Source organism: Lepidochelys olivacea (assembly GCF_965140295.1).
Source record: "Lepidochelys olivacea isolate rLepOli2 genome assembly, chromosome: 20".
In the NCBI taxonomy this organism is placed as follows: Eukaryota; Metazoa; Chordata; order Testudines; family Cheloniidae; genus Lepidochelys; species Lepidochelys olivacea.
The window spans coordinates 20608726-20624393 of NC_140430.1; the positions used below are offsets into that span (position 1 = coordinate 20608726).

Genomic DNA, 15668 nt, shown 5'->3' on the forward strand with positions numbered 1-15668 from the left:
TGCTTTCAGGGAACGGGCGGGTGGGAACTATGGCTTATAAATAAAAGCAAGAACCACAGTGTTCAGTAAGGACCCTGCTCCAGTACTAAATGCACGTACAAAGTTCAGCTGGTAAACAACTGCTTGGGGCTGGTGCTTCTGCCCTGTCTAACCCGGCGTGGAGGGAGGGGCTGGCTGGGCAGGTTCACTGGAGACAGGGGATGGAAGGGGGTAAATCCTCAGCGGCCTGTTTCTATAGATCACTGCCCAGCTGGAGTAGTGAGGGTGGGGCTAGGAGGCAGCCAAGGTCCCACAGGAGGTGAAGAAATAATGGGACAAAACTCCCTTTTCATCAATGCAACGTTGGGCCCTGAAGTTGGTAGGGTGAGGGCGGTAAGGAAACTCTGCCGTTTAGAAACCGCAGCAAGTCGCCGTTAGCTGGGGCCACTTCCAAGCTCGGGGGGCCCAGCCGCGTTTGTTTTCAGTTCGATCACAAAGCGTTCACCATAACTGAGGAAAGAAGAAAATGGCAGCCAGGGTTCATCCTGAGCAAGCCCAGTCCAACGCCACGAGATCATGGTTTTTCCAGGGGAGGATCCGCTCCCTGAGTCTGATTTCCAGGGGGAGGGGGTATTCTGCTGGGTGGGCTGACAGGGGCGTTACACCTCTTGCACAGACTATAGCATTCAGCACGCTTTGTTCCCAGCACAACAGCCAGGCCGCAGCCCCGCTTGGCGCTTTAGGGGGACAGAGATGGAGCTAGGTTCTCTCCTCTGGCTGGAGCGGGCTGTTGTCTAGATAGAAACAAAGCAAAATCCCCAGGAGCAGGTTCAAATGGGTTAAATGACTGGGGGGGCAGCGATGGGTCTCGGAAGAGGTGGCTCATCTGAAGAAAGGCCGGGAGGGAGCGGAGGGAGCCGGTCGCCTGGTCACAAGAGAGAGAGAAAAACAAAACAAAAACGCCATTGAAAGGTTTCTCAGCTGTGAGCGTTGGGGGGGGCTGGCTCCTGCCGGCCGCCTGGGGGAGCCCCCTTGGAGAAGGGATGGAAAGCCCAGGGAGATCAGGCTGGGTGTTGGGAGGGGCCTAGAGAGGAGGCTGACGCTTTTTCCACCTAGAACTCTCGAAGCAGCTGCCAGCAGAGATCAGCTGCCCCGTTACAGCTTCACCCTACTTCCTTCCTGGGGCTTGAGCACAGAGGATGTCATGACTGCAAGTGAATCACTGTGACTCAGGGCCTGCCTCTGGGAAAGGGTAGCAGCTGCCTTCCTAAGGCATGCTGAGATCTGCAGCTGGGCTACGGCAAAGCATCCCTTAGCGAAGTCAGGGCCAGATGGTTAATTTTGCCCCCAGCAGGGTTGAGGTAGTTGATTTAAATTTCTATGTTCTCCATCAGCCTACTAGAAATGCAGCCACCTTCGCTAGATTCCCTTTTCCTTTGGGGTGGGTGCCCACGTCCGAGACAAAAGCCTTCAGTGACTCCTCAGACAGGCTCTAGCCTGACCCACGCTTGTCCAGGGATTTCCTGAGCTAGGCCTGCCGGGAGGCTAGAGAACAGCATCTGGGGCAATCGCAAACCAACTGCAGCGAGGCCCTGGGCCGGTTTGCAGGAGACGAGTGAACTGGCTAGGGTCTGCTCTAAGCCACAGCTGTAAATGAACGAGTGCAGGACTTCAACAGTTACCCCAGCTTCCCACCCGGGGAAAAGCAATGACATGCTTCCCACACAGCCACTGCTAGGCGGCACCCAGCCAGAGCCGAGAGGGGTTTCTTTTGCTGTTGCAAGCAGGTAGGGGGCTAAAGCTTCCTACACAGCGGGTGGCCTGTGCACCCCTGGCAGATACAACCCACACTCCCTGAGGCAGAAATTCCCTCCCAGGCAGGGCCGCGTGAAAGGGCTCCACGCGCTCCCACTGCCGCGCACACTTGCTCTTCTCCCGCGTGGACTTCGCCTCGCTGAGCTGCAGCAGAGCCTGCTCTGAGCAAACAGCTTTAATCCAAGGGCCTGCACCGCTGGCTAGGGACCGGCCTGCTCCGTCCTTGTGCAGCTCCCATTCTAGCTACGAGTTCTTACAGACAAACCCAGGCTGGTTTGCCCTAAGACTCAAGGGCTGCTGCGATTCCTTCCTGCCTGCATAGAGAGGACGTTCCTTGGCAGTGGGGAAAGGACAGAAAAGCCTGACGAGCAATGGCCCATTCTCAAGTATCTAAGATGTCCAGGTGGGAGGATTAGCTCACGCTTGCTTAAATCAGCACCGCTCCAGCTCAGGCCTAAGGCTGGCAGTGCAGGCAAAGTGAATAGGAAAGGAGGGGAGCAGTAGCTCACCCATGAAACCTGATCACCCCGCTCTTCGCTCCCCAAGGGTTCTGCTTCATGAACACGAGGCTGTTATAGGCCATGCCCCACCAGCGAATCCAACACTGGTGCCCTCTCTGTGGCCCAGCATCCTCTCCCTCGTGGAGCAGGGCTTGCTGTCGAAGGGATTCAGCCCACAGTTGCAGCTGTCAGGCTGCACCAGAGCTCACCAGCAGCTCCTAGGGAGCTTAGCTGGGCCATGAAGTACATACAGAAAAGAGCAAGACTGAAACTCGACTGGGGTGGCTGCCACATCAGGGGAGAAGAGGGATAGTGCAGAGTGTTTGAGAGCTGGAGGTTCTGAAGAGATCCCTGACAAAAGCAGAAAGAGGCTGGTTGATTTAAGAAGAAATGTCACCATGCAGCCAAACCCTTGGTAAAAATATGGTTGAAACCACCTACAACAGTGCTGGCTGCTGAGATTTTTCAAAGCTGCTTAAGGGAAAAGGGGCTCAGATACCAAGTGATGGGCAGCTGTGTCGAGTCAGAAGAGATGTGGATGCTTGGTCTGTTTGTACAGCACAATAGGGTCCTCCTCCGTGAGCAGGGCTCCTCCCCTGCGACCAATAAATGCTTCTTTCCCATGACATCGCAATGGGAACTGGGTCTGAACTGTGCCAGGGAGCTTTTCAGAACAGCTGACCCTTGAGCCGGGTTGGGTATGGCCATGGTCACAAGAGGAGCATCAGGACTGTCAGCCGTAGGTTCTCCGAGCTCCTTGGCATCCCTGTGAGTGCTTTAATGAGACGCGGCACAGCCCCTTCTACCCCAGGCTCCCCCCTTCAGGAACAGACAGAAGGAGAAAAGAAGGGAGGAGGAGGCAGAAAACACACCACAAAGTGCCAGAGACTTGCCACCAGCTAATTTTTTTCCCTTTATTGTTTAGTTTATTAATAGGATACAGAAGGGAGGCACTTACACAGCCAGCAAACTGAAGGAACAGGAGAGAAGTGGACTGGGGTTTGTAATCAACACGAGATGAGAGAGAGGTTCCAGAGCCCACTTCACATGTGAGAACATCAGGGAGAGCCAGCAGGAGGCGGAACAGAGGCAATTGGATTTTGTAAAAAACAGACAAGCAAAGGGACCTCAAGAACCCCCGTGCAGGCACCGACTGGAGCCAGCTAAGGACTGCATTGCACAAGCCAGCCTAGAGCAAAGCAGCTGCTGCTAATGCAAGGAAATCGCTCTGCAGTCAATCAGAGCTTGTTACAAGCAGCAGGCCAGGCTGCCCCATGCTAGAGCCGAGTTTTAATGGCCAGCAACTTGTTTTTGGTTTGCAAGTTTGCTTCGTGAAGCCAGCAACATGGCTGCCCAGGCCAGCTGTCAGCTTGCACTCTGCCACCATGCCCTGTCTCCATACAAGCATTAACGCTTTTGGTTACCAGTGCCTGCCCTAAGGTTCAATTGCCAATGCAAGAAAGGGGTTAGGTTCCCCTCCCACCACGCAGGAAGGAGAGAGGCCACGCTGAAGACAAGCTCTTTGAAACAAAGGTTATTTAAGGCAGGCTGGTTCATGGATCTTTTCCATAGTTCTCTGGCTAGAGGAGGTTGTTGGGCGAAGTATCAACCCTACAGGTTCTCGGAGAGCAGAGGGTTGAGCTTGAACTGGATTAAAAAACCCCAAACACCTCGAGATTTTACAATTCATAACCTTTAAAAATATATATTTATATATACACACACTCAGCCTCTGCTTCCAGCCCTGGGGCGGAGTGCTTTGCCAAGGCAGCTGAGAAGGCGCCGCTCGAAGGAAGGGGAGGTGCATGGAGAGACACAGAACAGATAAGACGCCAAAGCCTTCCCCAGCAAGGTTCCAGTTGCTAAATACACCCCCTCAGCTTCCTCCCCAGTGAGGAGTCACATGCCCACAGGGCAGCAGAGCCTCTCGCTCCTGGGCTAGATACACGTCCATAGCACGGTGGACACCATAGCCTCCCTGCCCTCATCCGGCAGGCACCCCACGTTCTCCACCTGAGGTTTTAGACACCAGGGCCTGTTACAACCAGTGCCGCCCACCAGCAGGAGGGAACACACAGCTAGTCTCTCATGGACACGGGACGTGGAGCTCCAGGGAAAGTTTTCACATTTCCTTTGCTCCTAGAAAGGCTTCAGACAGACCTTTGTCCACATCGCCTATTACGACTGAAAGGACACAGCCTGCACTAGCCCTCAAACCTACTCGCAGCTGTCCAAGCCCTGGCTTTTGGTTACTAGACACTCCGCTGCTCCAGCTGGCCTAGGACCCTTACCAAGCTGAGAACAGGAGCAAAGCAACCAGCTGGTGACAGAAGTTGCTGCTTACAGAGGACCTGCTATTTTGGCGCTCTGCAGGTCTCCCTTATGCTCATTCCATTGCCCATTTGGGGCTGAACCTGGCTTGGTACTTTGCTCATCACAGTGTTGTGTTCAGCCTAGGGTCCTTCGGCTAAGTGTTTCTTTCACAGAACACAATCAAAGTTTGTCGCTTACTAGTTGACCATACGCCCCCACTGGGGGGCTGGGCACAGGGGCAGATATTGCATGAAGAATACCTGAGGTTCACAATCAACTAAGCACCTCCTGACAAAGGGCTAACCTGAAAAGTCTGCTCCTGTTTGCAGTGAATTAGATTTAATTAGCAAATCGCTATCTGCAGTCCCATTATTTTTCATATATAAATCTTTCTCCACGCTATAGAACTGAAATATAGCCTATGATCAGATTAGCAATCAAGTTTAGGGAAGGGCCTCGGGAGGGGAAATCATTAAGTGTTTTATACAGAATATATTAACAATACAAAACAATTCTGGCTGGCTGAGGGGGGGCTGGAAGAGGAGCCAGAGACACAGAAATCTGATCAGCCTGAATAGCAGGAGTTTAAGGAGATTCTGCACAGTGAGAAACAGGACAGTCTGTTTCAACTCCCTTTCAGAACTCCCGTCTCTACCTCCTACATTCAGATGATCCCAACACAAGAACCCAGCTGGGGTTCATTGTGTGTGTTACTCAACAAAGTGCAAAATTCAACCCCAAAAATAGAATCCTCTGCTTATTATACAGCGGGGAGTGGGGGTGGGGGCCACGCTGGGGCATTTGTTCAGAGGGGTGGTGGTTCTCCTGAACCAACCCCCCAGAGTATAATGCCAGTTACCCACTTCCTAGCTTGAAGAGCAGAGAGCCATCAGGACAAGGAACCCAGCGACTGTCCTTAACAGATGCCATTGGTATTTACAAGGAAGGAGCCTGCTGCGCCCGTCCCAGAGAAGGAGTCCACCAGGCTAACAGGAATTGGCCTTGGCTAGAACCACTCTGCAGAGCTGATCACAGTTGTAAGGTTTTTTTAAACAAGAGATTAGACATGGGGGGGTTTCCCCTCTTCCTCCCTGCCCCAGACAGCAGGTGTGGGGCAGCCGCAACAGGCACACAGGAGTCACTAGCAGCCCCCTGGGGGGCTAGTCTAGCAAGGAGGGCTCAGCCGGTCGGATAATGGTCGGCCGGTTCGGTGCCGCAGGGGGTCTTCTGCTGCAGAGAGAATGGGAACAGAGAGGTGAGAGCAGTCGGGAAGGAGCAGAGCAGGAGTCACTGCCACGGGGTGGCTAGCATCCTGGGCGCTGTGCGGACAGAGGGCTAGCGACGGCCACACCCTGACCGGGTCCCCCGCCTGCCCTGGAGCCAGAGGGCTCCTGTGCCTGGAGCAGGTTACTGAGGAGGGCTGGGTGCAGTGCTGCAGGCCACCGCCCTCTCCCAGCACCACCCTGCCAGGGCACAGGCTTAGCCGACGTCAGAGCCCTCTGCATGATGTGTCGATGGCCTTTGGGCTGCCGAGCTGGCTCCACTATCCAGATGGGACCCTGGCATTTGCCACCCGGTGCTACCCCGGGGCACTGGTCCAGAAGCTGTAAAGGGACGGGGGTGGCAAGGGGTCAGACAAGGGCACAAGCAACCACATCCGATCAGCATGAAACGGCGTCAGGGCAGCTCTCACCCCTGCTGCGTCAAGAGGTTGACCTGACACCCAGCCCTTGGGAGCTGTCTCCGGAAAGGGCACGTGAGGGCCACTCAGGGGGTTGGCCCACTCAGGCTCTGGCTGAAGGGGGAGCAAGTCACCTGCAGTGGCCTCAGGGCACAGCGCCTGCTGGGAGGGGAGCCATTTCTAACCCTGTCCCTTGGGGTTTGCCTGGAGAGGAGGCGGATGCAAGGGTCATTCCTGTATTACACTGAAACACTGTCTGTCCCGTGGGAATCCAACCTCAGACACATGCAGCACATCCACTCTAGGAGGCGACACTCCCCACACTGCAGCCCCCCCCCCCCCCCCCGGAGGGCAGAATTTAGTCCCTTATTACCAGCAATCAAAGCAGAAATAGCTCAGACCTGGCCTGAGCTACAAGGCTGGGATCCCAGCTCTGGGGATTGATACAAGCTCAGCACCTCCCACAAGCCACGTGACCCCAGTATGGCTCCAGCTCTGGTAACAGGAGAGCCCTGCTACCACCCTCCGTGCTGGCACATCTCACGCCACCCAAGGCGAACTGGAGCCCCAGCACTGAGCCAATCGCTGGAGACATGACAGGAGGAAGAGGAGCGACCTAGTGGGTCCAGGGATCTCTTACCTGGGCACGCCCGGGGGAATGCCAGGTGGAATGCGTGCCGGCCGTGATGGAATCTGAGGAGGGGCTGAGAAGGGATCGTTATTAGCAGCAAATACGTTCTGAGGTCCAGGACGCGAGGGGATGGGAGGAGCCACGAAGGAAGAGAGACTCCCTGTAGGGGCAGGGATCAAAGGGGGCCCTGGAGTTGGGCCCCTCACAGCTGGGGGCCTGCCCGGCGGCAGCACGGTGGAGGTAGGTCTGCGCTGGGGCGTCGGGCTGCAGGGGAAAGGAAGTTCAGCAGAATTAGCGTCTCCATCCCTACCGATGTAGTTAGGTCCTTATCTGTCCCTCCTCCCCACCTGATCGTTTCTAGCACCCCTGGGCAGGAGGCTTCTCCTGCTCTGAGGCACAGGGCAGCCAAAGTCACTGGCCCAAGGTTGTCTCGGGGAGTCTGTGGAAAAGCTAGGAACAGAGCCCAGGTCTCCAGCTTGCCAGGGCTTTACCCACTAGGCCATCCATCCTCAACCCCACTCCCACCTCAAATAGCCCCTTGCCCCTCCCCCTTCCAGTGCCATCATCCTCGCTTAGAGGCAGCATGGCAAGAGTCTCCCATGCCACCTGCTCCCCAGTTAGCTGTACCTGCTCCCACTCTGCAGCCATGCGTCATCCACGGGCGGCGGGACCGGCGTGGAGACCGTGCTGGTGCTGATGTCCCCGATGATGTGCAAGGCCTCCTTCAGAGCATGGTACATCCGCAGCATGTCGTCCCTCCTCTGCGCCTGGTCGGCTGACTCCTCCATCAGGCTGTTCTGGTCTGCGGATGAGTACAGGTAGGCCAGCAGCTCCGAGTGGATGAAATCCTTAGTCTGCAGAGATGGGAGCAAGGGAACCAACATGCAGGTGGCAGTTAAGCTCGAGTACAGTTGAGTGGTTAGAGCAGGGAAGCCAGGAGTCAGGTCTCCTGGTGTCATTCTAGGCCACTGTCACTGGGTTGCTGTAGCAGTCTGGGACAAAGCCAGGAATCAGAGTCTGGCCTTACAGGCTTTACCCCTTGATTTCAGTAAGACAGGGAGTTAAGGACCAAACGGTCATTAAAATACATAATTACGTATCTCAGCACAGGAGTACCCGGTGCAACTGATCTGACTCCTGGTGCTGAAAGGAGTCGTGTCCACAGTGACAAGCCCAGAGGCTCCCCCCCCAACAAACAGGCCATGGCGAGGACAGCGCCTCTCTGTGCCCAGCGATGCGGATCAGCAGCCCCAGCTGGCCCAACCCACTCACATTGTTTATCATGAGGTGCATTATGGTCTTTGGCATGAGGTCTCGGATGGACTTGTTGATTATTCCCACGTAGGAGTCGACGAGGTTGCGGATGGTCTCCACCTGGCGCTCCAGCTGCGGGTCCATGGAGAAGGTGTTCTCTTGGGCCCCGTCCTCATTCTCCACCTGCCCGGGGAAAGCGGGTCAGTCACTCGGGGATTCTGCAGACACCCAGCTTGGAGCTGTGGACAGTGTCCCCCTTAAGAACTGGTGAGCACATCACATGCATCGATAGCACCTGTGCCAATTTCACAGACCTTCCCAGTTCATCATCTAGTATTTAGTATCGGGGGTAGCCGTGTTCGTCTATATCCACAAAAACGAGGAGTCCGGGGGCACCTCAAAGACTAACAGATTTATTTGGGCATAAGCTTTTGTGGGTAAAAAACCCACTTCCTCAGATGCAGGGAGTGAAAATTACAGATGTATATTTATAGTTTACAGATACAGGCATCAATATACACTAAGTATATTGATGCCCGTATCTGTAATTTTCACTCCCTGCATCTGAGGAAGTGGTTTTTTTACCCACGAAAGCTTATGCCCAAATAAATCGGTTAATCTTTGCAGTGCCACCGGCCTCCTTGTTGTTTTCATCTAGTATTTGTACTGCAGTAGCATCCTGAGGGCCCCAGTGGGCTAGGTGCTCTACATACCCACCCCCACCCAGAGAGCTCAGTTTGGGAGGTGACTGGCAAGTTCAGGAGCCCAGCTTGACACTAGAACAGACCTGATTTTCAGAGAGAGGGAGTTCACCACTTTGCAAAAGTCAGGCCCCGTTAAGGGGGTCTTAAACGAGGCACCCCAAAAACCCACACATCACTTTTGATAATCTTGGCCTTCATCCTCCTCTCTCCAGAGCAGAGGCTGCAATCACAGCAATGAACGAGAGGGAAAGGAGGTACGTCTGCCATTGGTGAGGAGACATGGTGGTATGGGAGAGGCTGTGTAGGCTCATGGACTGGGACTCAGGAGACCTAGGTTCTAAACCCAGTTCTGCCACTGACCTACTGGGTGAACCTGGCCAAGACACTTGACCTCTCTGTCCCCACCCCCTGTCTGGCCTGTTCAGACTGGAAGCTCTTTGGAGCCTGGAGCTTTCACAGCATTTAAGGCCAGAAGGGACCATTCGATCACCTAGCCCAGCCTCCGGGATAGCACAGGCCAGAGAACTTCCCCTGTTACTCCAGTCACTTGTGTTTTGCTAAAGCATCGTCCAGGCTGGATCTGTAGACATCACAAGGGGGAGAGTTCACCACCTCCCCTGGGAGCCTGCTCCAAAGTTAACCACTCTTCCTATGCCTCTGTGCACTGGCCTAATCTCCGCTAGGGCCTCTAGGTATTACCGTCATACGCCCAGGACTGGACAAGCCAGAGTTGGGAACCTATGCCATGAGTCCATTTTTGACACTCCTGTACTTGCTGCTGCTGGCAGCCCCCACACTGGCCCTCACAGCTGGCACCCCCAACAGACCCCAGCCAGTTCCAGGACATCATCAAGGCAAAGGGAATGTTTACTTGGTCTTTCTCTGGATAAACACCAGCCCGGAGGAAGGAGGCTTTCCAGCTGTCCACATCTTCCTGGGAGTCACAGGCCAGCTCAATCTGACGGAGATCTTTATACACATTCCTAGGCACGAAGAAACAGCAGGGATATAATCAGAGGAAAGGAATTCTACAATCATGGCCTAGACCAGGCAGCTCAAGGCCACTGACAGAATCCACCATCCCTGCTGGCACATGCAGGATCTCTTTCTTACAGGGCTGGTCTAGACAAGGCATGGTGCTAATGCAAGGCCCCAGACAGGGAAGTCTGAAATCCCTTCAGAAAGCCTGTGTAAATATTGGCAGCTTTTCCTTCCTCCTAGGATAATCCTCATTAGATCACAGCCGCTCCCACCTCTGACAGTAAACGCCCAAGTCCCCCCCCGCCCACCCCGGGCTAAGCCCCACCTGCTGCCCGCCGGGAGCGCTCCCCCTAGCTAAGCCCAGCACGCCACCCGCCTCAAGATGAGCGCCCACCACCCCAAACAGAATCAGAGTCTAATTAACCAGTACGGCATGTGATCCGACCCTTGCCAAGCACAGAAGGGCTAGGGCAGCCTTTTCCAGAGCATGGGGCGCCAGCCCAAAAACTAACTGGGAGAGGTGTGGGCTCTCCAAAGCGGCTGCTTTAGTTGGAGGGGGAGGGAAAGCGTTTCTCATCATCATGGTTACAAAGGAAGCCTCCGAAGCACAACCAATGCAGCGATAATGATGGGAGTTCGAGAGAGCCGGAGATTGCTGGAGTGATACGAGTTGTCCCATTCACCAGCGATGACTTAACTGTGTTGATCTTTGGAGCACCGAGAGCACATAAGAATGGGGCCGTCAGACATGAATCTCCTCGGCCATCTCTACGTACAATCTACACTGGGTGCCCAGCTGTCTAGGACAAGGCCTCCCCTTGTAGTGGGTCTAAAGGGTAGGCAGCATAACTGCTTTGGTTTCCGACGGGTTCGGCTGTTAGGAGTCTGGGAAATACTGTCAAAGACCCCTCAAGCTCTGTCCAGAGGCGTCTGTCTCCACACTCCCTACCGTTGCTCTGTGTTGAAGATGGCAAAGACGTGTTTGTTAGACATGAAGCCCTTCTCCACATCCCGGATTTTCAGATTATCCAGGGGCAACATGTATTTCTTCTCCTTTTCCTGGAAGGGGGAAAAGGGCAGGAATGAGTGTGAGCTGGGACCTGTGCAGCATTTCCTCCCCACTCTAATTACTCTCCGACACCCCCACAAGCACTGCAGTGGGGGGGGAGGGGAGGGAGAGGAATCCATCCCATGGCACATAGTGAAGAGAGTGGGGTTGATTCCCTTGACTGAGTGGACCAGGTTTTTCCTCTACCTCACAGCAAGCCTTGTTGGAGGTACAGACTCATTTCAGCTGAGCAACTAAGTGTGTTCACAGGAACTGCCAGACTGGCTCAGTCCAGGGGCCCCATCTCGTTGAGTATCTGGACTCTGACAGAGGCCAGTACCAGCTGCTTTCAGAACCACCACTGTCCAGGAGATGGTAATGGGAGAACCTGCCTCCAGGGAAAGTTCCCACCTAACCTCAAATAGTTTGGAAACTTTGATGCTTCACATCCACCAAAGCGCAGGGACACTCAGCTCTGCAATGCAGTGCTCTCTAGATCCAGGCTGACAATCCCCAGCCCTAGCATCGGAGTCTAAATTATTAACCACAGACTAAAAATGTCATGCCGTACTTCTCCACATGGTCCTAAGGGCACTGGGCTTAGTTCATTTCAACATAAATGTAAAAGAGGTGCTAGAACGGAGGCTACATTTGTTGGCGGGGGGGAAAAGGGGGATCCAGTCCCCTACAGGCCCCATGGGTAGTGCTGGGACTTTATGTCAGCTGCAGCAAAGCTGTAAACCCATTTTGCATTGTAAACAGCTCCGAGGGGCTTATGGACACAGTCCATGCGTCTTTCCCCCTCCCCTTCCCGGGGAGTGGGGAGAAGCGGTTTTAGGAATCTGGCACAAAGGACACTGCTTATTTAACAGGCTGCAGGCCAGTGAAGTGAGGGGCCACCCAACTGAGTCACACAAGCCGTCTTGCTGCCGAAACGCCACATCTGGAATTGTTTATAACTCCAACTGCCCTGCGTCTCCAGATGCTGCGCGCACACAGCCCCAAAAGTGACGTTCTCCTTTGTAGAGAGGCCATGAACCTAAACCCTCCCCCCACAGCCACCCCCCACCCCTCCGTACAATTTCCTGAAAAACCCACAACTTTTTTCCAGACTGGATTCGGTTGCAGACTTTGCCACGTCAGATGAGACAAAGCGGATCCTTTTCACCGAACAGCTTCTCTTATAAAAACCCGGGAGGGGGAAAAAGGGAAAAAAAAAAAAAAAAAAAAAACAACCCACAAAAAACATGGATGCCATGGGAGGTTTGAAACAGATTCCAGCCCAGCCTGCCCAGTGTTCAGACTACCTGTTCAGGAGGCTATAAAGGTGTACAGTAGTCTGCACATTGGTTAGATTGGGTTTGGTAAAGCGGCAGCCGGGAGCAGCTCAGCAGACCCAGGTAAGGCAGGCAACGTATGCAGCTATTCGAGACTTCGCTTGCCCTCGTTTACCGTAAGCCTTGGAGCAAATGTTTATCGTTACTGTTCTTATCGGCTAGAATTAACCAGGTGCATGAGTTCTTATGGCTGCATGGCTACTCCAGTCACAGATGGGTTAGTCGGATTGATGTTTAAACCTATGTTGCTTTATTATTCCATATTTAATATGCTTTCCCTCGCATTTGCCTAGACCAGGTCTATGGGGTGCTATTTTTAAAGTGCTTTTCCGGCAGCAGCTGGGTGTTTCTGGAAATTCTCTGCAAGCAGCAGCTCATTTCTAGTGGCATGGGGGGTAGGCAATTTGTGCCTGCTGAATACAGAGCCTCATTCATCTGCAGCCTGCTGGTTCTCATTACCCACAGCAGAGGGGCCAGACAAGCGCCCCCAGAGAGGCCTCCTCACAGGAAACAGGCTGCCAGGGATGGGGGTAGGGGAATAGGCTAGAATGAAATTTATCAGTTCTACATGTTTCCTTCTCTTTTAGGAGGTAGATTTAAGTTTTTTTTAAATTTATCTAGATTTACAGCCTCTCTGCAGAGAGAGGTTAATCTTTGCAGCTTCCTTGGAAGAAAGGACAAGAACAAAGAATGTCTGGGTCTTCCTCGGGTAAGGAGGCTGCCTCCTGGAGCGGATGTTAAACTGTACAGTGAGATGGGGAAATAAAGTTCTGTTAACATCTCCTTTTCTGAGCAGCATGTTCACAGAAACTAGAGCCTCCCGCTCACAATCTCTCTTCTGCCCCCTGGTCCATCCCTCTCCACCCAGCCCTGCACCAACACCAAGCCACGGGAGCCTGGCTGCGAGACGGGTGACATGGGGAGGGAAAATATCCGGTTTTCAGACTGTGGGGGTGGAAGTGCTGGAAAATGAGAGTGTGGCGTCTCGGTTCCAGACACCGAGTGGTGCTAAGAAGGGACACTGCCTCCCCTCCTCTTCTTCCAGCCCCTGCAGCTGAGAGGAGCACAGGCTAGGATACGACAGCTCTGGCCCGATCTCCCTAGCCAAGAGGGCTTAGCCCAAAGAGGCACCAGCTTTCACCAAGACCTGCCGCACTGGCATAATACATTTTAATTTCCAGGCAGAAAGCAGGGGACTATGGGGACTGATCCAGTGAATGTTAGGAAAGCCGCATGGCCTAGTGGCCAGAGCAATGGTTGGGGACTCAGGACATCTGGGTTCTATTCCCAGCACTGCCACTGGCCTGCTGGGTGACTGTAGGCAAGTCACTTCCCTCCCTGTGCCTCAGTTTGCCCGTCTGTACAATGGGGCCAGTGATCCTGACCTCTGAAAAGCACTAAGTAAGAGCCAGGTGTTATTCAGTAACAATTCCTCGCGTCCAGTTGGCCGAGGGGCCTGCAGGATGACAACATGGCAATTTTGCGCCCACACAGCAGTGATGCCTGTCAGATCAGAGGGATTTGCTACTGCATTCTGAACATCCCAGCTGCGTGCCCACACCACACATGGCCACCTCTGCTTCCGAGCACCACTATCCCTTCCTCCAGGGACCAGGAGAGACAATCAACAGCCTCGAGTTCAGGAGATCTGGCACGCTAGGGGCCACCTTTGTTGAGAGCACCCGGCTAGGCAGTGGCCAGCTACTGCCAAGCCCAGATCACGTTTGTCTAAACCTGAAGGCACTCCCTGTCCACTCCAATAACTGCATGCGGGAGGCACTCGGTACCACCTCAGCACATGGGTTACTAACCCAATAAGAACCTCCTGAGGGACTGCGGAGAGGATACTGCCAAGGGTGAATTTTCAGACACTTCCCCAGCATAGAATATTACTCTGAGCGCTCCCAACTCCCACAAGACTGTGAGGTTAATAACAGGGTTCTGAAGTTATGGCTGGAAAACAGTTAGTTGTAACAGCCCCATAAGGTTGCAATGAATGCCAAGAGGTTTTACTTTAGCAGCCAGCCCCAGGACACACTGTTCTGAAGCGTGTCGGACCCACGCTCACCAGCTAGCGGATTCCCTTAGGTTAAGGCTAGAACCCGACAATGAAGCGGATTGCCCCACTGATTTTTACTTAGTGAAATTCACTCGACCTCCCGTACCTTTCTGGCTCTCCTGCACCGGCACAGCCCTGCAATGTTTAAACCCAAATGACTATTCTACAGACACTGGTTATTAAAAAGCCTCCTAAATCTCTCTGAACTACTCTGCAATGTCCCTAGCTGCACTTACCAGGAGAATTCTGCATCTTGGATTATTTAAATTTCCCTTGTTTAGGGCGCGTGTGCACACACTGGATCTGTACCGCGGAGAGTTCCCTAGGGGCTCAGTACCCCTTCGGGTCTGAAATCTTGTGTATTTCAGTGTACATTGGTTCAGTTGAGGTGAGGGGGGCCCTGCTCTCTCTACTAGCCAAGGGGCTAATGATTTTGGAAGCTTCTTGCAACGCTGGTTACATCAGACAAAAACCACCGAGACAATGGGGTAGAGACATGGTTATGATGATCTGTTTGGCACTTGCAGTCATGGCTGTGTGTGATACGCTGCCCACACTAGACCTGGTCTCCACTAAACCAAGGCAGCTGCCTTTTGTAAGAGTCCCACTAGCTTACTTCTTATCTGCGGTTTACACAACAGGCAGCTCCCTGGGAGTGTCTGGAGACATGGAATGTGCTGGCTGGGACCCTGCTGATTCAGAATGGCTGCCCATATAGTGACAAGGAGTCGGGGTCTCATTCCTGTGTGCACTTTAGCACACAGGGAGATGGCTGGGCATCACGGACAGTCCAGTGGGGTCGTCAGCAGAACCTTCCATGGATTCAAAACCAGCAAACCAAGACTTCGGGCCCAGCGCAAGTCCACGCTCCCCACACCCCGGCTATTCCTGAGGGGAGTCAGCCAAACTTTACCACACTGGATTCATGAGAAGGGTATGAGCCGAAGCATCTTTTGAGACTAACCCATGTTCCCCTCGGTTTCACGGGCAGCTGAATTTGGTAACTCCCTGCTCTGCCAATCCCACATGCCCCCACCACAGCCTGTGTCCCATGGCCATGCCCATCACCTTGCTCAGAGGGCAACAACAGGGTTCTAAAGTGATGGCAGGAAAGCAGTCACTGGTAACAGCCCCCGAAGCTCACAATGAACACAGAGAGGTTTTACTTTAGCAGCCAGCCCCAGGACACGCTGTTACGAAGCATGTCGGACCCACACTCACAACCTGCCATAGTGACAAATCCAGGGTAAGTGCCAGGAACTGGCTGCTCAGTCACATTCTTCTAGACATTCCCATAATGCAGCTACAGTTCAAGGGTTTGAATCTAGGGGCTGATCGGCCCAAAACCTGCCCTCCCCCTGGGTTT

General features: G+C 53.7%; 1 protein-coding gene across 4 annotated transcripts in view; it reads right to left on the minus strand.

Moving 5' to 3' along the window:
- Positions 1-3194: 3194 nt before the first annotated feature.
- The window catches only part of DNM2 (dynamin 2), a 59131-nt gene continuing 46657 nt past the window's right edge, over positions 3195-15668 (minus strand). For all 4 annotated transcript variants that reach the window (XM_084609916.1, XM_084609914.1, XM_084609915.1 and 1 more), the window contains 6 exons: positions 10808-10917; positions 9749-9860; positions 8192-8356; positions 7547-7773; positions 6929-7183; positions 3195-5837 (listed from right to left, as the gene is read on the minus strand). In XM_084609916.1, coding sequence (XP_084466042.1) covers positions 5768-5837; positions 6929-7183; positions 7547-7773; positions 8192-8356; positions 9749-9860; positions 10808-10917 — 939 coding nt within the window. In that variant the 3' untranslated portion in view covers positions 3195-5767. The remainder of the gene's footprint in view (positions 5838-6928; positions 7184-7546; positions 7774-8191; positions 8357-9748; positions 9861-10807; positions 10918-15668) is intronic.